Raw genomic sequence first — 24027 nt, 5'->3', positions numbered from 1 at the left:
CTACTGCATAATTATTCCGTCCCTATCATTTAAGGCAAGTCTGCACATTCTCTTTGTTCTAGGAATCAAATGAGTCAGCATTTAAACTTTCTAAGATGGAATGTTAAAGGTTTAAAGGTTCATCCATTTGAGAGAAGGAAGGTTTTCTTAAGCACTATAACACTGATGTGGCTTGCCTGGAGCTCTGATAATAGCTGTTTCCTTTCACGGTGGAGGGGCCAGCGCTTCCACTCACTTTTCCAAGCTAAAGCATGAGAGGTCTTTTTACTGATCAGTCAGAATATTCCCATTGAGGCTCCATTATTATAGTCAGTGAGAAATTGTGCAACACTGGTTGCTCTAGTGTTTATGGCCCTAACACAGATTGATGGGTAATTTTAAGACTTTAATTGTCTGCCTAGTTCTAGTTCGCTTACCTGTTAAGAGTAAAGTAAAAGCAAATCTGCATTAGCCATTCAAGCCTTTTTATCTGAGTATGGAATCATAAACTAATGCAATGAAATTAATGACTTTCTTGCTAAGCTGAGCCTAACATTCCTGAAATTCCACCAGAACTTAAAACAAGTTTGGTTGAACCAATTTCTCAGTCAGACGTTTCCTCAGCCATAGCTTCTGGCAGCTGCTCAGGTACGGATGGTTATCCTGCAGAATTTTTCAAACAGTTCTCTACATTACTGTCTGCACAACGTGGTACAACCCTCACTGACTGCTTTAATCTCTCCCTCTGTCATGTTACGAAGCCTGTATCACACTTACTGCAAAACAAGGAAAAGATCCAATGGAACGTGCCTCTTATTTGACCCATTTCTCTCTTGAACACAGACACCAGAATATTGGCCAAGATTCTTGCCCATAGACTAGAAACAGTTGTCCCCACAATTAAAAGACCAAACAGGCTTCATTATATTTCAACATAAGAAGGCTACTTAACATAGTTTCCAGCTCTGCATGTTCTGCTCAATGTGTTGTCTCTCTTGATACTGAAAAGCCTTTGATTGAATTGAGTTTCACTATCTTTTTGCAGTCCTTGGCAGATTTGGATTTGGAGCAAAATTTACTTCATTGATTAAACTACTGTACTCTCAGTCGTCTGCTACAATACAGACTAATGTCCAATTGTCGCCAGGGAAGCCCTCTCAGGCCTCTGCTTTTTGATCTGGCCATAGAACCCCTTGCCATTACCTTTTTGTAGTTGCAAAGAAGTATCTGGGATTTGGAGAAACACAGAGCACAAGGTCTCGCTTGATGCAGATGATCCTCCTGCTTTTTCTTTCCAAGCCATTAACCTTACTGCTGTCTGCATTGAATCTTCTTAGACAATTTCCCCAGCTTTCAGGATATAAAGTCAGCCTTTTCCCTTCTGTAAAGCAAATATGTTAGACTTCACTAACTTAAAATAAATAAAAACTAAAAATAAGAGTCCTGTTATTTGTATATCTTATTTGTATTTTAACATGACCCCCAACAGCACAGATACACAAAATAGCGTAATAAAGGGAAACTTTCGACTGCCTGTGTGCGTGCATACCTGCTAATCAGAGCAGGCACACCACTAAATTTTCCCCTAGCTTTTTTCATAATGGCTTCAAGTGGCCATTAGAGGAACGGTAGTGTGGTTAGTGTAGTTGTATTGTAAATGGACTGCTTCTTAGATAGCACTTTACTGATACTCAAAGCTTTTTGTACAACATGCCTCATTCAAACACATAATGTGGCATACAGTTAAGAATTTCCTGCATACTATATACCGTATTTGTCTTTATTGCCAATAAATATATTTAGTCCTATGGCCAAATGGTGACTGTTGTGCTTTGTAAAGTGGAAGCAGCATCAAGGAGCAGAGGTCACAAAGCTAACTTTACCTTCAGCAACATTACAAATATATGTGCTTGCATCACCACAGAATTGCTATACTGGCAAGTTATGAGACAAATATGCCATTGTAGTTATCCATCGTAGTACTGCTGCTATATTAGACATCTTAGGCGTGCCAGGGGCTGTAGCTGCATAGTAACTAGTGATGTGTCGGTTGCGAAAGAAATGGCTCATAGCGGCGGCTCTTTGAAGTGAACGACGTGAGCCAGCTCCTTATTGGGAGTCGTGCTTTTTTTCTTTCGCTCACCCTCTCTCTCGCACTTTTTTTCGCTTCACTCCGCACGTGAGCCTTGTGCTTGCACTGTGCAGAGGGGGGAGGGGCGGTAGTTACAGCGCAGTAGCACAGGAACAGAGCGGGAGGGAAAATTTTAATAGTTAAAAGTTGAAATGTAAATAGTTAGTTTTTGTATTTTATAGTTTATTTATTACATTTTATGTGGAGTGAATAAATAAAAGTATATTTACGGTGGCCCCTAGACACACAGCACGTACAAACTCCAAAACACGCACAAATTCTGAAACACGTACATATAAATGTATATAAATAAAACCACATTTTTTTACATCAGTAATTCCTTTTGTACATAATTTTATATTGTTTTTGATAATAAATTAATGAAAGAAACAATGCAACCTGCAGAGCCGGTTGGGAGCTGAAAGAGCCGGCTCTTTTTAGTGAGCCGAGCCGAAAGAGCCGGTTCTCTAAAAAGAGCCGGAAATCCCATCACTAATAGTAACATAGCTAGTCTTTATGTTCTTGTTATTTTAAACAACAGCCTATAAAATGTGACTGTGTGAACTTGACTGGCTGTTATCGTTACATTTCACCAGGAACATCTGTAGTTACAGGTTGCAGGGCTGCTGCAGTTTAGCTAATCCAAACAAACTCTTTATGCCTTTTTATTAAAAAAAAACCCCCAACAGATTCTGAAATACAACAATGTGAAAGCAAGCTTGAAGCTCTTTATAATTTCTTAACTTGTTTGTGTGTAGGTGCTCACAAGAAAGTCCTGAGCAGTGCTGCCCTGTTAATCTCATGAGTTTTATGAATAGAATTTCTGGGCAGAGCAAAATGAACTTCAGGATCTCATCTGTGCTTTTTGTGGATGAGCCGGCTCACCGGGTGGTGGCCTGCAGCTCGCACTGGGGCTAAGTGTGAAGTGGCAGAATGAGAATTAGCACCTCCAAGTCCAAGGTTCTCAGCAGGAAAAGAGTAGAGTGTTTACTCTGACAAGTTGCTGCCCCAAGTGGAGAAGTTTAAGAATCTCATGGTTTTTTTCATGAATAAGTGGAGAGTAGAGCAAGACACTGTAGCTGTCCGCTGTGGTGAAGAGAGAGCTGAGCATAAAAGGAAAGCTGTCAGTTTACTGGTTGATCTACATCCCTTCCCTCACCTGTGATCATAAGCTCAGGGTAACAATGAGATTACAGATACAAGCAGCAGAAATGAACTTTTCCAAAGGGTGCCTGGAGAGAAAGGGTGAGAAGTTCAGTTATTCACAAGGGACTCAGAGTACAGCCGCTACTTCCTGACATCAAAAGGAGCCAGCTGAAGTAGTTTGGGCATCTCATTTAGAACGCCATCTGGGTGGCTCCTGGGTGAGGTTCTAAGGCAGGGTGGGCAACTCCAGGCCTCGAGGGCCGGTGTCCCTGCAGGTTTTAGGTGTGTCCTTGAACCAGCACAGCTGATTTAAATGGCTAAATTAGCTCCTCAACATGTTTTGAAGTTCTCCAGAGGCCTGGTAACGAACTAATCATGTGATTCAGGTGTGTTGACCCAAGGTGAGATCTAAAACCTGCAGGACACCGGCCCTCAAGACCTGGAATTGCCCACCCCTGTTCTAAGGGCATGTGCTACTGGGAGGAGGCCCAGGATGCGCTGGTGAAGGTGTGGCTGAGGAGAAGGGACCTGGGTTTTCTCTGTTTAGGCTGCTTCCCTTGCACCCCAGCCACAGATAAGCAGTAGAAAATGGATGGATGGTTGGATGGATGCATGTAGTTGTGTATTATGAATTCCCCCCCTAGGGTCAGTTCTACTGAGCAGAAAATGCCAAGTAATTTAGGCCATTAAAGATAATTAGACATATTAAACCACGTGAAGGGTGGTCTAAATTTTTGTTATTTAAAAAATGAAATTAGTATTAATAAAAGTCTAAAACTGCAATTATCTCATATAATTAACGTAGTCATTGTGAAAATGAGGACACACTATGCATATTGCCTGCCTCAGGATGTCACTCATTCACTCTAGCCAGGAACTCTCTAGAGTCTTGCTATTATTATTATTATTATTATTATTATTATTATTACCAATTTATATGCCACTATGGCACCCATTCATCCACAAGCACGACAGGGTCAGTGATGTCTCACCGCTGCCAGAGTAATCACACTGACCACACAGGACATCTCTCTCTCTGCTGAGTGGCTATGATGACAGCCAGCCTATATGGGGCAAACTGCTAGAGCCCATCAGTGCAGCCTAATGACAGGCTGCGAGGAGAGCATTCCATTTTCTCGATTTAAAATGGATTTATAGGTGGAAATATAAGTACAAAATTATGGGGCAATATGTTTCTCTCATCTGCTGAAGTAGTTTTTACACTATATATGAACTGCAGCTAAGTGCTTATTTTAAAACTATGCATAAATTATATTACATGATATTTGAGAAAATGAATTTCTCATTTGAATCACAATGATCCTATTCAAGGCACTCAAAGGGCACCTTAAGAACACAATCAAACAAAACAGCAATGCTGTAAAATACTGTACAATAAATAATGGTACAAAATCTGCAATCTGAGCAATCTGGAGTTCAAAAAAGGACATTTTAAAGTGCATTTTGAGTTGATTTGAAATTTTGTGTGGAAAATGCAAGCAATGTTGCATGTCTGTGCAAGAGAGGCCTAAACACCTTCCCATAGCCACATATGCTTTGCATTCAGACATTCAGCAAGGTACCATAGCTGTATAAGGTACATGTTACCAATGTACATGTGTAAGGTACAGGTTACCAACTAGCCATGAAATGCCCCAGACACATCTGGCCAGTAAGTGTACTGAACATTATGTAGTTTGTAGCAATGCATTACAGTTCATCTCTGTGTGGAAAAAGTCTACAGGTTTACAAATTTCAGACCAGAGTAAACAAACTACAAAATGCCCTATAAGGCAGTGGAGGCGCTGTCATGGTTTGGAAATGCACTTCAGCCAGTGGTTTGGGGTTTTTTCAAAACAGATGGAATTGTGAACACAGAAAAGTACCATCAAATTTGGATCCATCGCTGAACCATTTTCAAAGCATCTAATCAGCAACAGCTTCATTTTTCAGCACGGCAATGATCCCAAACACACTGCCAATGCAGTAAATGCATACCAGGATGGAAGTCCCAGCTGTATATCTGTAATATGTGGTTTGGTTTGAAATTTAAATAGCGGACATTACAAAGTCATCAGAATAGTTAGCTGTGTTGTAAAATTATACAACTGTACATGTGAACAAATGGTGACTTTTCTGGTATTACAGTGTTCTCCCATAGACCTGTGCAAACTGTTTCTGCCTTATATACTGTATATCCATGTATGCTTGCACATTTTAATAAATCATTGCACCTACACTGCCAGTCAAGTTTGGACACACCTTCTCGTTTAATGGTTTTTCTTTATTTTCATGACTATTTACATTGTAGATTCTGAAGGCATCAAAACTATGAATGAACACATATGAAATTATGCGGTAAACCAAAAAGTGTGAAATAGCTCAAAACATGTTTTATATTTTAGAGTCTTTAAAACAGCCACCCTTTGCTTTGATCACTGCTTTGCACACTCTTGGCATTCTCTCGATGAGCTTCAGGAGGTAGTCGCCTGAAATGGTTTTCCAACAGTTGGGAAGGAGTTCCCAGATATGCTGAGCACTTTTGCCTTCACTCTGCGGTCCGTCTCATCTCGATTGGTTTTAGGTCAGGTGACTGTGGAGGCCAGGCCATCTGCCAGAGCACTCCATCACTCTCCTTCTTGGTCAAGTAGCCCTCACACAGACTGGAGGTGTGTTTGGCGTCATTGTGCTGTTGAAAAATAAATGATGATCCAAAAGGTCTGATGCATACAGTCTCCTCTGAACAGTTGATGTAGAGATGTGTCTGCTACTGGAACTCTGTGCTGCATTTATCTGGGCTCTAATCTCAGGTGCTGTTAATTTGTGATTTCTGAGGCTGGTGACTCGGATGAATTTATCCTCAGCAGCAGCAGCGCTTGGCGGTTTTTGTGACTGCACTCGGGAACACATTACAAAGTTTTTGTAATTTTCCAGATTGACTGACCTTCAGTTCTTAAAGTAATGATGGACCGTCGCTTCTCTTTACTTAGCTGATTGGTTCTTTCCATAATATGAATTCTAACAGTTGTCACATAGGGCTGTCAGCTGTGTACCAACTTTCTGACCAACACAGCTGATGGTCCCAACCCCATTAACCCTTTCACGCGTAGTGGTCACTACAGTGTAAAGCCTTTCAAAGGCTGTTTTCTTGTATTTGTGTCAGTGTTGATCGTATACTTGCACATAAACCACTACATTGGACACTGATGTGTCACTCCATACACTGCCACCTTCTGGTTTTTTAATATTACTATAGATGTATGATGTGTTTCATTGTAATCATTGTTATTTCAGGTGACTATGTCATGAAGCTCATTAAGAGAAGGCCGAGGGTTTGCAGTGCTGCCAGCAAAGTAAAGGGTGGCTGCTATAAGGCCTGACTATAATGTGCTCATATCAGCTGTTGAAATCTAAAGTTGACATTGCTGGATTATATTGAACTCCGTGATGGTCACTGGTGGAATTAACACTTTATTTGCATCACATACACACTCACTCAACTCACAGGAGAAATATTACTTATAGCTGTAAAGAACATTTACTTATGATTACTGCAAAGGGTGATAAAACAATGCAGTGAAAACAGGAAGAAGTCAAAATGTTTAAAACAGCCTTCTTGGTAGTCACTGGTTAAGGAATTACCATCACTGTTTATCTTGCGAAGGCGCAAGCTGCAGGAGCTGGTGTGCCTTCAACAAAGCTGTCTTCATCCAGCAGTGCAGCTTCCAGTATATTAGTTTCAGGTTGCCATTATAAGACACACAAACAAACAGCAGGGATGAGTGGGGTGGTGGCATAAATACCCAGAGGTGAACAGAATAAAAAGTTGGGAAAGGAACAGATTAAAATGTAATAGAAAAGAAGAGATCAAAGCAGAAAAGAACACAGAGGGGTGGCTCTTATAAGAGCCTTTGGGTTCACTTTAAAAAAAATAGATTCTGTAGGTTGTGATAAGGTAGTAAAATGGTTGGTGAGAAGAGCTGCAAAGTAAAAGATTTATAAAACCATTAAATACAATCTCATAACTCGGCTACTGTAAAAATCTGAACTTCAAAATGTCATGAGGTGCTGTATGAAGCTAGAGTTAGGACACAAATGCATGATTTCGGAGCAGGACTAATCTTAAAGGCAGTGTGATTGCTGGACACAATTTAACTCACATTAATAATGAAGAAGTCTAAAAACAAGCAGATTTGCAGGTCTTCTTTTGCGTAGAAAAATAAAATAACAGTCAAGTTTCTTTATCAAGGGAACTGTACTATGTCACTTCCCATGAGTAACCGTTCCATAGTTGGTGGTTTCTGAGTTGTTCCTGAACATCCTAGTCTTAAGCCTGAGATGAACCAATGCCAATATCTTCAGTGAAGCAAGTTTTACATCACCATGGACTGACCAAGAGAAAAACCCCAATTGCCTCAAAATTTACACCGTCAAGCTCCCCTGAAATCTGCAGCTGCCCACATCAACCAGAGAAATGCCTTCTGGATAAAAGTTTTATGGTCAGATGAGACAAAAATACAATACCAGCTTTCAAGCATGGTGACGGGAGCATCATGTTCTGGGGTTATTTTGTTGCCAGTAGTACTGATGTATTGCACTGGGTGGATGAGATAATGAAGAAGTAGGACTTCATCTGAAATCAGATGCTACATGGTTAAAACTTGGACACAGTTGTGTGTTCCAGCAAGGCAATCATCTCAAACACAAATGACAAAAATAGGAATGGATAAAGCACAGTGTTCATATTAGCTGTACTGTGACACAGGTCGGCACTGTGAGAATAGAACCCCGAGGTACACCACAGGTTACAACATCAACGGCTAACACTGAAAGAAAGACTTATTAGTCAAATAAGACTAGAATCAATTAGTGCAACAAATACCGATACATCAACGAGCTCACAAGATGTGAGATCCGCATGTTGTGGTCCACTGTATTATCAGTAAGATCTCAAGTACAGTGGAGTCACTAGGATCAACAATACATAAAAGGCCACTAAAAGGTCATGAAAAACTCTTGAAAGAGTAGCTTCTTTGTAATTCAATTTGGAGTCAGACTGAAAAACCTCACCAAAAACTACAACTGCTGAAAAAAACAATTTCTCTAACACTTTAGATACTTTTGATAGAGAGATAATTGTTAAAATTGATGACACAATTACATGAAAACGTGTATGTGCGCACACTGTGTCTGAGGAGGATGTGCGGAAGTGCTTCAGGAAGATGAACGCGCGCAAAGCTACTGGTCCGGACGGGATTCCCGGCCGCGTCCTCAAGTCATGCGCGGCTCAGCTGGCTGGAGTGTTCACGCACATCTTCAACCTTTCCCTCTCTCTGTCTGTAGTCCCAGCCTGCTTCAAAATGGCCACCGTCGTCCCTGTACCCAAATCCTCCACCATCTCCTCATTGAACGACTGGCGACCTGTAGCCCTGACCCCCATCGTAAGCAAATGCTTCGAGAAGCTGGTCAGGGACTTCATCTGCTCTGCACTACCCGACTCACTGGACCCTCTACAGTTTGCATACCGCCACAACAGGTCCACTGATGATGCCATAGCCCTGACACTACACACTGCCCTGTCACACCTGGAGAAGAGAGACACGTATGTGAGAATGCTGTTTGTAGATTACAGCTCAGCATTCAATACCATCGTTCCCTCGAAGCTGGACAGGAAACTGCAGGATCTAGGACTGAGCAGCTCCCTCTGCAGCTGGATCCTTAACTTCCTGTCTGACAGACGCCAGGTGGTCAGACTGGGCAGCATCACCTCATCCCCCATCACACTGAACACTGGTGCTCCACAGGGGTGTGTACTGAGCCCTCTCCTGTACTCACTCTACACCTACGACTGCACAGCCACTAACAACTCCAACATCATTGTGAAGTTTGCGGACGACACTACAGTGGTGGGTCTTATCACCAACGGTGATGAGACGGCTTACAGGGAGGAGGTCAGCGCCCTGACCCACTGGTGTCAAGACAACCATCTCACCCTCAACGTCGCAAAGACAAAGGAGTTGATAGTGGACTTCCGGAGGTGCAGAGAAGTACACACCCCCATCACCATCAACGGCGCTGCTGTGGAGAGCGTGAGCAGCTTCTGGTTCCTTGGAGTACATCTGGCTGAGGATCTTACGTGGTCAGTACACACAAACAAAACAGTGAAGAAGGCGCAGCAGCGCCTCTTCTTTCTCAGGAGACTGAAAAGATTCGGCATGAGCCCCCGCATCCTCAGGACCTTCTATCACTGTGCCGTTGAGAGCATCCTCACTGGATGCATCACCACCTGGTATGGCAACAGCACCGCCTACAACTGCAAAGCTCTCCAGCGAGTAGTGCGGTGCTCTGAACGGATAATTGGAGGTGAGCTTCCCTCCCTCCAAGACATCTACAGGAAGCGGTGCCTGAGGAAAGCGGGGAGGATCATCAAGGACTCCAGTCACCCCAGCCATAAACTGTTCAGACTACTTCCATCAGGAAGGAGGTTCTGCAGCATCCGGTCCCGTACCAGCAGACGGAGAGACAGCTTCTTCCATCAGGCCATCAGACTGCTGAACACGTCATAGACACCTCAGCTTCACTACTGGAACTTCAACATTATGCACTCCATACTGTACAGTAATGCCACTGTTTTGCACATATTCAACTCTGTATATTTTATATTTTATATATTTTATTATTATTATTATTATTATTATTATTATTTTATTTTATTATTATTATTTTTTTTACTATTTAATTTGTAAAAATGTGTATACACACACACACACACACACACACACACACACACACACACACACACACACACACACACGTAGGAAAATATTTAGTATACACATCCAGAAATGCATACACTATTATATATTGTACATATATTTATTAGTTTCAGGTTGGCCATTCTTGTATTTTGCTCGTTTGTGTTGTTGTGTTGCACATCTCTGTTGCTTGTGGGGCTCGCACACAAGAATTTCACTCGCATGTGCTGTGCCAGTGTGCCTGCACATGTGATGTGACAATAAAAGTGATTTGATTTGATTTGATGTAAACAGACGAGAGCGAATAATGCCAAATTTACATTAGTAGGTTTCAACCTGTCAACAATATTAGTTGTTGGGCAGAAAATCATTGTACAATGTAGTCCTGAGAAGTAAGATCCTATGAATGAAAACATTTTAGAAAGCTGTCACAGTACAGGAGACATACTTGGAAAAACAGATGTTGTTAAGGTCATGCTTGATGGTAGTGAAGCGGAACTTCAGTCTATGGGAATGAGAATAAAGCAAATTGGAAAAGTGTTTTTTTGTTTGTTTGTTTTTTTCTTGAGGCCCTGAAAACCTCCTGATATCTGTTAAAATTATTTTCATAAGACACCAGAATTTATTCATCCCCCTTCCTTTCTGCTCTCCTACATTGTTGACAGAGCGCCCGAGTAGACTCATTTAGCCAAGGCTCATGTTTTAATTTAGGGCACTAAGATCTCAAAGGAGCAACAGAATCAAGGATAACAGTGCAAATATTGATAAAAGAATTTAAGGACTCTTCTGCATGAACATGAGATTTAAGGGGTGGAACTTAATAGTTCAGCTTAGTTTCTATTTGCTATAACAAACTTGTCAGCAGTAGTCAATGTAAAAAACAAAAACAAAAAACTGGACGGTACCACGTTTAGAATAGGGTCAAATATAACACTCTTAAGATACCAGAGTCTACCAGAGTGCTAAAGTCAGATTTTGTCATGTTTGACTGTTGCCAGGTGGTGTCACTGGTACCTACATGAGCAATAATTATATTGACTGAATTAGGGAGTGTAGTTAGAAGGGATTTGAGTTCAACTGGCATAACGGACACTGGAATAACTGTGTTTAATAGACAGTAGGTTCTGCTGGCATTTCTGGTGGATGGTTGGTGGACTTCATAGGTGAGGCAGAGTGGGCAAGTGCACCTACAGTATAGGTGAGCTGCAAATCTGGTAGTTGGAGAGAGGAAGAGCATCATGCTCTGTTTTTATTGCCACCTGTGGTGCAGTGATCAGCACAGTGGAACAGGTCAAGTCACCTTGCGGTGCCATCGTAGAGTAGCGGCCCACAACATAAGTTGCTGGATGAATGGCTCTGACCACGGAGCTTAAGGGAATCGAAGCGTGTGTTACTTCCAGAGATGCTGGGTCAGCAAAGATCCCAGCCGGAACCCGTCCGTCGTCCACCACTGCACCAAACTAATTGGACTGAGTTTCAATGACATTATTTCCTTGGTTAATGGTTGTTTTAGCGTGACTATCGTTTTAGCTTGTTCCACAGCAACGTTGGTAAAACTGTGAAGAAGTTCTGCTTTTTGTTTGAAGTCCAAGACCTCCACGTGTTGTCCTTTGGACTGGATATATCCTCAGTTGCATTTTTTACTGGATGCACTTTTCAAACATATATCCTTTAGGTAATTCATAGGTTTCTTCTGAAATCCCTCATTTAATCATTTTAAAACAAATACCACTGGAAACATCTTGTCTGTTCTGTAGAACAATGGTTCTTGTACAGATGCAATGAGTCTTACACACAATGGTTTCTTCTGTGGCGACCGTGGCTCAGGGGGTTGGGAAGCGTATCTGTAACCGGAAGGTCGCTGGTTTGATCCCCAGGCTCTCTGTCCTGATCGTTGTGTCCTTGGGCAAGACACTTCACCTACCGCCTACTGGTGTTGGCCAGAGGGGCCGATGGCGCGATATGGCAGCCTCGCTTCTGTCAGTCTGCCCCAGGGCAGCTGTGGCTACAACCGTAGCTTGTCTCCACCAGTGTGTAAATGTGAGAGTGAATGAATAGTGGCATTGTAAAGCGCTTTGGGTGCCTTGAAAAGTGCTATATAAATCCAATCCATTATTATTCTGAAGAGATGAATTTTACCACTGTACTGTAACAGAATGCCAAATGCAAAACTGGAAGTGCTTAGGGATGACAGCAACTTAGCCAAAATGTGGCAGACCATTTAAGTTAGAGAGTGGCATTGGAGAGTGCTAAGACACATAGTGCTTAAACATCACAGAGTTCCAAGCTTACTTGGGCATTAACATTAGCACAAAAACAGTGTTTTGGGAGTTTCATGGAATGGGTTTCTATGGTAGAGCAGGTATGTGTAGGTATGATTCAATTTAGTTTTATTTATACAGCGCCAAATAACAACAACAGTCACCTCAAGGCACTTTATATTGTAAGGTAGACCTTACAATAATGCATACAGAGAAAAACCAAACAATCATACGATCCCCTATGAGAAGCTCGTTGGTGACAGTGGGAAGGAAAAACTCCCTTTTAACAGGAGGAAACCTCCAGCAGAACCAGGCTCAGGGAGGGGCGGGGCCATCTGCTGGGGTGAGGGGAGGAAGACAGGGTAATAAAAATATAATGTGTAGTCATTTGTAGTTGACCCAGTACTTATGTCCGTACAGTATACTAAATACTGGACAAATCCAGTCTTCATGCTCAGCTAAACTAACTAGTGGGTGACTACAGGCTGCTTTGCAAACGTGAGGACATTATCAGTCTAATTCAGGTTAAGAATGTGTATTTTTGCTATATAAGTGTATTTTCTCAGAACTATGAAGAACAGTTGTAGGACAGAGGTCTCAGGTTTTGGTCCACACACAACTATATTTAAGTATCTTGCTAGAGATATTCAAAGTGAGAAAATCCACGCTGCCGCCTGTTCTGTTTTTCATTCTTTTCCCCTCAACTTTCATATCATTGTTGTTGGAGTATTTTGTTTAATGTCAAAAATGTCCTTGCATAAAACAAAATGAGAAGGCTTTTGTGTGCAATTTTACATGACTGTGTTACTGTAGAGTAATTGTGATTGTGTTTGTGTTATCTTGTCTAACATATGTGGGAGTGGGAAACCCACATTAGGCAGTGAAAAACTGAAGTGGTTGGATGACAAAAAATATGTTGGAAAAGGCCTGCTGAGACCCCTCCCCACCTTAAAACACACACACACACACACACGCCCTGATGTCGTCCACATTTAACTTATTTTCTTCATCTGTGTTGTAGTTACCTGTTTTGTCCTGCCATGCACAGGCTTCTGTGACGTTACTGCAGTTTAACTACAGCTAGGCTGTATCAGCAGCAGGAATGTGAATAGGAGGTTCTGTGACAGTCGAGAGAGGCTCAAGGTATCTTCAATATCCCACATGACCTTGCAAATTCATTATCAGAACTGCTCACAGACACTCATGTATCACTGATAGCTTTCTTTGTTTAAGTGAGAGGGCCAGCAGAGAAAACCAAACTGAGATGAAATTGTCAGAAGTGTTGGAATTAATACTTGTTTCAAGCCAAATCTTTGAGTTTTACCTGCCCTCATGCAGCTACGGTTACGTGACTGGGTTCATAAACGAACCAGCAGAAGGGACAATGGCCTAAATGAAGCAAAACCAGTTTAAGGTCACAGAAAACAGTCTCTCAAGGATAATATATTCTTTGTGGCGTTTTAATCACAGTGCAGCATCAGACAGAAGCGCAGCTTTGAGTGGATGGAACGAATCGCTGTGTCACACTGTGAGGTGGAGTGTGACCTGCAACCACAGGGAATTATCAAGAGGATGATAAAGGTTTCCCCACTTCTCTATCTGGCTTCAACTTGTCTTGAAAAACTTTTAATTATCCGCTTTTCTTTGTCAGGGTGTAATTTGCTTGCACACAGATCTCAGATATTTCAGACTAGGACCAGGAGAATTATGGGCCCCAAACTAGACAGGTGTGGTTTCATGATGTCTCTATAATTAAGACGGTGTGCATCTATACACAAAATAAGATGATCTCAAATTGAGCGGCCTGATGATATTACACTTTCTTGAAGACGTTTCATCCGAGAAGCTTCTTCAGTTCTAAGAGCAATTGGTGGAGAATCCCAGATTTTAAGCCCTTAGGGAGTATCCCTAAGAGGGTCATGGACCCCCTATTGATCCTCTGCCTAATAACAGGAGCCAAGGTGTGAAAACGGGTGTTTCAGGTAAACCCACTGTGAGACCTTGTCACACCCTATCATGTGATTCACTGAGGTCAAATGACCCAGGATGTAAGTGGGTGTTAAGGCGCTGGGAAGAGTCTCAAAACGGGATTATAGATGGAAGACAGTTGGTGTCGTAAGCCACCACCTCTGTTAACTGGGTTGATAAGAATGATATGAGAAATCTGAAAGAGATAAGCAACCGCTTCAATATGGTCCATTTAACTGAAAAACCAAGGAAACAAGCAAATACACGCTTGAATAATTATTTTTATTTTTATTTATATTTGTATTTGTATTCTATTTTTATCTTATTGTATATTTATTTTATTTTATTCTACTGTATATAGTATTTTATTTTATTCTATTCTGTACAGTTGTGTACTGTATTTATTCTTATTGTATTCTAATTTTTGCCTCATAACTTTTGCACTGTCCACTTCCTGCTGTGACAAAACAAATTTCCCACGTGTGGGACTAATAAAGGTTATCTTATCTTATCTTATTTACTGATGCAGTAAACTGCTCAGCATTTCATGACATAGTCCCAAAACCCAATACTTAAATCTGTCAAGAGGCTTGAAGGAGCTAGGTTGCACTGAAAGTGATGATGTTACAATAAATAGTCAGACACCCTCTATTCCTAAATTAAAGATGTTATGTTATTCAGAATCAGATGTGGCCGCTATTATAGACAAATTTTTAAAAAATCTAAAGTTAAAGATGTGTATGGTTTGAATATTTATTTTAGAAATGCTCACAAAGATTCTTTGATGTTTCCAATAACACATATGATTAATCTATCACTCAGGTTAGATTGTAAGTATAGTAAATTCATGAAAAAACAACAACAAAGCATCACTTCCAGCAGTTTGCAACAGGGCACAAGCAGAGAAAAGGGCACAGAGCCTTTGCTCTAGCAGGTGATTTCTCTCTGTGAGAAATGACTTCACATTTCATTTTCTAATCTTAATGAAATTTTAATACAATTGCCGAGATTGTTTTGTAATTCATCACTGAATGAAAAGTGCTCTTTCCTCTGAGACAAATTCGATGACAGGTTGACTTCTGGTTGGAAACAATCATGGTGACGTGCCTCCTGAGCCTCCAGAATTCCTCTTTTATCCTCTCCTATATCTGACAATGATAACTTGTAGGAATCAGCTCCTGGGCCAGTAAACAGCTGCTGAGATTAATCACTGTGATGGAAAGTTACTGGCACTAAAAATTTAGCATAGGCTGAAATTGGGAAGTAGTCAGATTTTCCCAGAGAACAGTAAACTATAGCTTGATCTGAATGATCCATACTTAGTTTTAAGTATTATTCTTTTATTGTCAGCCACAAATCTTTTTTTTTAAATACTTGTTGTCCTGTATCTTACACTTTTCTCTCTCACTTTCTTAGTGGTATTCCTGGGAAGAAGTGTGGAACCATCATCTTCACCGCTGAGGAGCTGAGTAACTGCAGAGTTAGTATCAGCTTAGATGAACCTTGTGATACAAACAGTAAGAGGAGTTAGAAAGTTAAGCATGGCAGCCCGACCTCATGATGGCCACAGTCTGTGTTTCCATTTGTTAACCAAGTAAATTTAAATTACCTGGATATTGAATGACCATTTAAAGGACTTCAGGATAATTTTGTAATTTGCATCATACTCTCAGTGTGATGAGAAGAGCTGCTCATGAATTATAAATCCTTATTTTACACTTTGTTTTTTATATCCATGTTGAAGAAGATCAGATTACTGTTATGTATATATGTAATCAGTGAAGCAAAGAAGGTCAAACCTATCAGACTCGTGGTGGTGGTGACAGCTCAAGAGTCCTTGAGAACTCTGAGAGCCCTGTTGGATTTATTGTTCAAATGTTTGTCTCTGAGCAACAATCTATCTTCTATACATTTCAATTAACGGTCAACCCAGTACTGCAATACCTTTTGCACCAGAACCTCATTCTTTCTTTCTTAAAGAAACAAAACAAATTGGTAGAAATACAGTGGGGCAAAAAAGTATTTAGTCAGCCACCGATTGTGCAAGTTCCCCCACTTAAAATGATGACAGAGGTCAGTAATTTGCACCAGAGGTACATTTCAACTGTGAGAGACAGAATGTGAAAAAAAAAATCCATGAATCCACATGGTAGGATTTGTAAAGAATTTATTGGTAAATCAGGGTGGAAAATAAGTATTTGGTCAATAACAAAAATACAACTCAATACTTTGTAACATAACCTTTGTTGGCAATAACAGATGTCAAACGTTTACTATAGGTCTTTACCAGGTTTGCACACACAGTAGCTGGTATTTTGGCCCATTCCTCCATGCAGATCTTCTCGAGAGCAGTGATGTTTTGGGGCTGTCGCCGAGCAACACGGACTTTCAACTCCCGCCACAGATTTTCTATGGGGTTGAGGTCTGGAGACTGGCTAGGCCACTCCAGGACTTTCAAATGCTTCTTACGGAGCCACTCCTTTGTTGCCCGGGCGGTGTGTTTTGGATCATTGTCATGTTGGAAGACCCAGCCTCGTTTCATCTTCAAAGTTCTCACTGATGGAAGGAGGTTTTGGCTCAAAATCTCACGATAAATGGCCCCATTCATTCTGTCCTTAACACGGATCAGTCGTCCTGTCCCCTTGGCAGAAAAACAGCCCCATAGCATGATGTTTCCACCCCCATGCTTCACAGTAGGTATGGTGTTCTTGGGATGCAACTCAGTATTCTTCTTCCTCCAAACACGACGAGTTGAGTTTATACCAAAAAGTTCTACTTTGGTTTCATCTGACCACATGACATTCTCCCAATCCTCTGCTGTATCATCCATGTGCTCTCTGGCAAACTTCAGACGGGCCTGGACATGCACTGGCTTCAGCAGCGGAACACGTCTGGCACTGCGGGATTTGATTCCCTGCCGTTGTAGTGTGTTACTGATGGTGACCTTTGTTACTTTGGTCCCAGCTCTCTGCAGGTCATTCACCAGGTCCCCCCGTGTGGTTCTGGGATCTTTGCTCACCGTTCTCATGATCATTTTGACCCCACGGGATGAGCTCTTGCGTGGAGCCCCACATCGAGGGAGATTATCAGTGGTCTTGTATGTCTTCCATTTTCTGATGATTGCTCCCACAGTTGATTTTTTCACACCAAGCTGCTTGCCTATTGTAGATTCACTCTTCCCAGTCTGGTGCAGGTCTACAATACTTTTCCTGGTGTCCTTCGAAAGCTCTTTGGTCTTGGCCATGGCGGAGTTTGGAGTCTGACTGTTTGAGGCTGTGGACAGGTGTCTTTTATACAGATGATGAGTTCAAACAGGTGCCATTCATACAGGTAACGAGTGGGGGACAGAAAAGCTTCTTACAGGGGACGTTACAGGTCTGTGAGAGCCAGAGATTTTCCTTGTTTGAGGTGACCAAATACTTATTTGCCACCCTAATTTACGAATAAATTCTTTACAAATCCTACCATGTGAATTCATGGAATTTTTTTTCACATTCTCTCTCTCACAGTTGAAGTGTACCTCTGGTGCAAATTACTGACCTCTGTCATCATTTTAAGTGGGGGAACTTGCACAATCGGTGGCTGACTAAATACTTTTTTGCCCCACTGTATTCCAGCCATTCACAGAAGTAGGCCCATGCCCAGAACCCAAGGACCAATGGGATTTTCAATCTCTGGATCATATCTTTGCTGAAGATGAAGCAGAGACACAAAACAGCATATGGATGACCATCTTTCTGAGGATCCCAAAAGGTTGATTCTGTTCCTCTGGACGTAGTGTTTTCAGTGGAAGAAACATTTCGTCACTCATCCAAGTGACTTCTTGAGTCTCAGCTGACTGCAGGTCTCCCCAACCTTATAAACAGTACATTTGCAGAATGACTGAAACCAGCACCACTGAATGAACAATGGGCTGGGAGGTCAGTTCCTTGATCATTAATTCTCATGACGATTGATCAACTACCACTTATCAAAGCCCACTGATCGAAGCTCATTGATCAAAGATCACTGATCAATGGAAAGAAAGCTCCACCCGATCCAGGATTGAAGGACAACTGTTGCCTAAGTGAAAACCCTTATGTGTCAGGACTATCGGAACAGTTGAGAAGCATTTTTTCTAAACATTTCTAAACTATTTGTGTCGGGTGGCTTTTAAACCACCCGACACAAATAGAGTAATATAGTGTACGCTGATGATTTATACACCAGGGAAACCAAACAACCTCTAGCAAAGCTGATGGTACGATGAAGAATTCGTCAGGCGAGGACTCCGCAGTCTATTTACACCTCCAGGCCAGTGGACACTCTTTCAATCATGAGGATGTACACATCGAGCGGGGAGTCAAGGAGGTCATTTACGTGAAAAGGGAAAGACCATCTCTGAATCGAGGAGGGGGCCTAAGGGTATATCTTTCACCATCTTACAATGCTGTGATTGCAGCCATTCCCCAACTCTCTGTCAAGACCATTGGACTGGTCTTCACAGACAAGACTGGTGTGATAGACCCCAGCCTGTATCTTGTGCTCAGAGCTTGTTGATGTGCTGTCTTCAGCACTGACCATGGCTCAGGGGTTTGGGAAGTGCACCTGTAACCGGAAGGTCGCCGGTTTGATCCCCTACCGCCTACCTGTCTTGGCCAGAGGGGCCAATGGTACAATATGGCAGCCTCGCTTCTGTCAGTCTGCCCCAGGGCAGCTGTGGCTACAACTGTAGCTGCCTCCACCAGTGTGTGAATGTGAGAGTGAATGAATAGTGGCATTGTAAAGTGCTTTGAGTGCCTTGAAAAGTGCTATATAAATGCAATCCATTATTATTATTAAATGTTAAATGGCTCTGTGTTATATCCTGTTGCCACTAGGTAAAGTTCTTGTTGGGTTTGAGTCATGTGCTCAATAGACTTTTTGTCTACGGATATTACAGTTTGCTAGACAACATCCTCTTTTAAGTACTTATTGTCAAATTATGTTCAAAAATTCACAAGTTCATTCTTAAAAAATAAACTTGAAGATAGACCGGATCCTGAAAGAAACTGTTCTTGTTTTCCTAGGACATAGCCACTATGCAGTTTTGTGCAAACAAGCTGGATAAAAAGGATTTCTTTGGCAAGTCTGATCCTTTCCTTGTCTTCTACCGGAGCAACGAGGATGGCACGTGAGTGTTTTGTTTGGAATGTATGAATTGTTAGAGAAACTGTATATCCTCTGATATGCAGTCAATCTGTTAGCTGTCCATCTAAAGAAAAGCGCTGCTCCTCTGTTCCAGTTCTGGCCTTATTACTGCCGGTGAGTTAAAAAAAAACGCTAACACATTTGTCTTTTGGATCCAGTCCCATGAGGAGAGTGAAAGGTACTAACTCTTCAGAAGGAAGAAGTGGTTATAGATTTTCTCTACACTGAAGTAGAATGTTTTAATTTGTACTTCGTTTAAGTTTTAAGTATTTCAAAAATATAGTTCAGGATGAAAACTTTGTTTACTCTGGACTGTTTCTGGTGTCTAATGTTACATTTCATTTAGATGATGAGTAATAATAATAATAATAATAATAAATTTTATTTATGAGCGCCTTTCAAGTCACCCAAGGACACTTTACAATAGGATAAAACACTTAGTAACACTTAGTAGCATGAAGCCTTACCAAATGTCATTATTTAACCAGGGATATGTGGTATCCAGGGACACATTTTGTTCACTATTTCCTGTCAATCCTAGAGCCCACCAACATGTGTTTCATGATAAAAAAAAAACTCCCCCCTCCTGACATTTCATCTATGTTGAGATGTCTCCTTTTGTTTGCAGGTTTACGATCTGCCACAAGACTGAGGTGATCAAAAACAACCTAAACCCTGTCTGGCAGTCATTTACTATTCCTGTTCGAGCACTTTGTAATGGAGACTATGACAGGTGAGAGAACAGTGCACTGATTACTTTCTTATTTTAAATCATTATGCTATCGAATATAAAGGTTTATATTGAGCTAACACAGGGTCAGCTACTGCAAAAAAATAAATAAATAAAAAAAATAAAGACAAAAACCCGACAGCTACTACTTCAAATTTAATTTCCTACTAATTTGTAGTCAGACAAAAGAGCTCTCACCTCTTTAATATATGTCTTTACCAGTGTTGGTCAAGTTACTTGAAAATAATAATTAGTTACTAATTACTGATTACTGCTCCAAAAAGTAATCCCATTACTTTACCGATTACTTATTTTCAAAAGTAATTGGTTACTTTATTACGGTACTTTTTAAAAACATGATGCACAACCTGAATAAGTAATAAAGCAACAGATCTTTCAGCCCAGTTCAATTTTTTCTGCATAATCCATCATATAAAAGTGAAGCAAATGAAAAAGTCTGTTTTGAAATTTTTTTTTATTAGTTTTAATCTTTAGTTTCATGCACATTGCATCAAGCAAAAATTAAATTATATGCAGCAGTCTCTGACTGGAAGAAATGTGTTTAACATTTAAACCTTTTCTGCAGATTCCAGCTTATAAAATTAAAAAAAAAATGTTTTGTGTTTACACTTTTTCAAATAGATGCAAGTAAAACACACCAAAAAATTTATAAAATCAAAGATTGAGCAGCACTAAGTCCTGTCTCTTAAATCTGTTGTCACCTGTTTAGCAGGAGTGGGGCGGGTGGAGGTTTGCCCGGTGCCACAGCGTTCATGTCAGTGGGAGGATCCGGGGGTTTCTCTGTGAATGTCACATTCCCGTGGCAGCGTGCTCGGAGCTCGCTCAGAAGTTTAATTTTTTGCTGTAGAAAGACGTTTTCTTCCCACGCAGAGTGAACAGCAGACGCTGATGTTTTTGTAATTTTTTACGGAATCAAACTCAAAGTAATGTGAGTACTTCCAAGCTTTAAACGCTGCACGGTCGTACTCTCTCCTGCTCTCCATATTATGCATTGTTGATCTGCACATGTCTGTTGCTGTGCAGGCTAATTTGTCACAGACGTTTGCCACCTACACTATGTCTAGGTCACAGTCTGCTAGTCAGAATTTGGTTATATCATGGAAATTTGATGCAGCTACAGAGTGTCAATGCTAGTTTTGCTTTCCTTGTGTCTTTGTCAAGTCTTTCCAGCTGTGTTTCCTGTGTGTTTCCATTCTCCCTAATCACCCTCGTGTGTGTATATATTTTGTCTGTTTTCTCTTTGTCTCTTATCAGGACGTCTGCTTCTCTTGTCCATGTTTCCAGGTTCCATGTCCAAGTTAATTCATCCAGTTTAGTTCTGTTAGTTAAGCCTCAGTTCCTGTTTTGCCTCTTGCTAGTATTTTCATTCAGCTTTTAATAAACGGCTCATGTTTTGTTAAAACCCACTACTGCCTGTACATGTATGCATTTGGGTCCTTATCCTCTTTCCTCACTGTCTGCTGCCATAGTCTCATGACATACTGTGCTTTATTGGACAACCAGCGTCCCTAACCTTAAACCCATAGAGGTATTGTCAGGAGGAAGATAAGAAAAAACCCAACCTAGAAATATAGATGAGCTGAAGGAGGGTGAAGGAGCCCCAACCAAGTTCTCATTACATTTTCGACTGTAGAAGTTCCATGACTTCATCCATGAAAAGCATAGAACATCTGAAGGTTCACTTGTACTCATCAGGACTTCAGACTTATGCAGAAACATCATCTTCTTTCTTAAACTGGGTCTGTCTTCAAATTGAAGATTTGAGGTTTGTCTTTCCATATTCATACTGAATCCTGTATAAAGCTGAACTCTGTGGTGGTCAGAATAATGCCAGCAGTCGGCCGTGAACTCAGTGTCAGGCCAGTGCTGGTGTTATTGAGACTAATGCAGAAGTAATAAGCAGCAAACACACACGCACAGTATGTACATCTAAGCCTAAATCAACCGACAAATAAGGGATTACTAAGGATTTTCCCTTAGACAGTAGTTGTCTTTCTTCGCACCTGAAGTGAATGTCCAGTTGGGATAACCACATTTACTCAGGGCCTTCTTAATAGGATATTCTTCTGCTTCCATGGCTGCTGTATCTGTGGGGATGCCTCTCATCATCCACTGGAGCACAAAGTGTCTGTCATCACCAGACTCTTAATAGAGCAGATTCAGTGCTTAAAACAAGATTGGAACACTTCTAGAATTTCATATTCATACAGGAGGGACTTAAATTGAGAGTAGACAAAATTTTAAAGGAGTTTAGGCAACAAAGGTAGCTTGGAGACAGGCTCGACAAAAAAAGGTTAAGAAAAGGGTTGCACAATAGCATCTTTAAAAAATTTGGCACCACACTAGAGGTCAGACCACTGTTAATAATGGCTAGGATGAATGTGTGGGGGGTATATGTGTGATGCTAAATTTTGAGTCCTCTATTAGAGGCCTGGAATTTTGAGGGTTCTTCGCAGTATCTTAGGTGTACCTAGGACTGTGTTCTTCTGCACAGAGACCTCTTATACACTCGGATTCTGCTGGAGCTGCTCTTCCAGTATCAGGGTTACAACTCCTTATGTTCCTGTTACCACCAGGACTGCTTTGGACTTTACTTTCCACATCTGCTCCAGTTGTTCCTTCTCTATTTTCTTGTCCTCCTTCCTGATGTTGCTGTCTGTTGGGTTTGCCATATCTATCACAATTTTTTGTCTTCTGCTCCTTGTCACCCACTGCTACAGGGGTGTCCTGCAGGTTTTAGATGTGTCCTTGATCCAGCACAGCTTATTTAAATGGCTAAATTACCTCCTCAACATGCCTTGAGGTTCTCCAGAGGCCTGGTAAGGAACTAATCATGTGATTCAGGTGTGTTGACCCAGGGTGAGATCTAAAGACTGCAGGCCCTAGAGGCGTGGAGTTCGACACCCCTGCACTACTGTCTGGTTAGTTTGCCAGCAGCTGCTTGTCTGTCTGGAACTTTTGGTGCCATAGGACCTTGTTGTTCTCCACCTCCTTTGGTGGTGTCTTGTATTGGGTATTTGGGACTTCTAGTCCATATATACTATCTCAGCCACTTGGTTAAGCCTCTCAGTGTATACTGTTCTTTACATCTTATGTTCTGCTACTATATGGTGGATAGTCTCTAGGGCACCTTTGGACGGACTTGTTGGCTTTGGTATATTCCTGCCTCTATGGCTGGTGCTTAGGGCCTGTTATTGGGCTGCCATGATCAGACATAATACATTTTTAAATGGACTAACAATGAGGGGGAGTTGTTGCTACGAGTAACACAAAAGTACAAAGCTGCAAAAGCGAGTGAGAATTAAAGAATTTAAAGAAAAGCTATCTGGAGCGCGTACAAACTGATATTCATCTTTTTTAGGGCAGTCAAAACAACCGCTGTATAATGTACTCTGCTATCTTTGTTTATTTGGTCACATGACTGCGTCACATGACTAAAATACGTCATCGTTTTAGAAAGTCTACGTTTTCGTGTGTCCACACTGCAACGGAACAGCTGCGTTTTGAAATGTATGCGTTTTCGAGAGCGTTTTCAAAACGCTGCCTTTTTCCTTGAGGAAAGCGCCGTCTCAGTGTGGACGGGAGGTCAAAACGGAGAGAAAACGATGCGTTTTCAAACAACAATGCATTAGTGTGAACGTAGCCTAAATAAACTCCTATCAGCAAGGATATCATCTGATTGTTGGGGCTTTGTCTCAAATCTTGTAGGGTCTTTACTGTACAAACTAAAGCAGGTTGAGCGGACTATTGTTGAGATTGGGTGCTGTTTGTTTAGACACTAAAGCTGGTGGGCCTAAACCTCACATCAGGAGGTTCTTTAAATACGAGGAGTATGTGTATCAGAAAACCAGGGCACAGAGACTGAGT

The 24027-nt window shown here is 41.3% G+C and overlaps 2 protein-coding genes across 7 annotated transcripts in view; one reads left to right on the top strand and one right to left on the bottom strand.

Moving 5' to 3' along the window:
• The window catches only part of LOC309706770 (copine-9-like), a 186982-nt gene that overhangs the window by 103617 nt on the left and 59338 nt on the right, over nucleotides 1-24027 (top strand). For all 6 annotated transcript variants that reach the window (XM_082533603.1, XM_082533598.1, XM_082533602.1 and 3 more), the window contains 3 exons: nucleotides 15657-15720; nucleotides 19289-19392; nucleotides 20038-20142. In XM_082533603.1, the coding sequence (XP_082389729.1) occupies nucleotides 15657-15720; nucleotides 19289-19392; nucleotides 20038-20142 (273 nt within the window). The remainder of the gene's footprint in view (nucleotides 1-15656; nucleotides 15721-19288; nucleotides 19393-20037; nucleotides 20143-24027) is intronic.
• Nucleotides 1-24027, bottom strand: part of LOC309706775 (transcriptional repressor scratch 1-like) — a 409990-nt gene that overhangs the window by 364970 nt on the left and 20993 nt on the right. The gene's annotated exons all lie outside the window — the stretch shown is intronic.

Source organism: Aulonocara stuartgranti (genome assembly GCF_965226115.1).
Source record: "Aulonocara stuartgranti genome assembly, chromosome: 5".
In the NCBI taxonomy this organism is placed as follows: domain Eukaryota; kingdom Metazoa; phylum Chordata; class Actinopteri; order Cichliformes; family Cichlidae; genus Aulonocara; species Aulonocara stuartgranti.
Note: the sequence above shows the minus strand (reverse complement) of the source record. Positions and strands in the feature narration are given on the sequence as shown.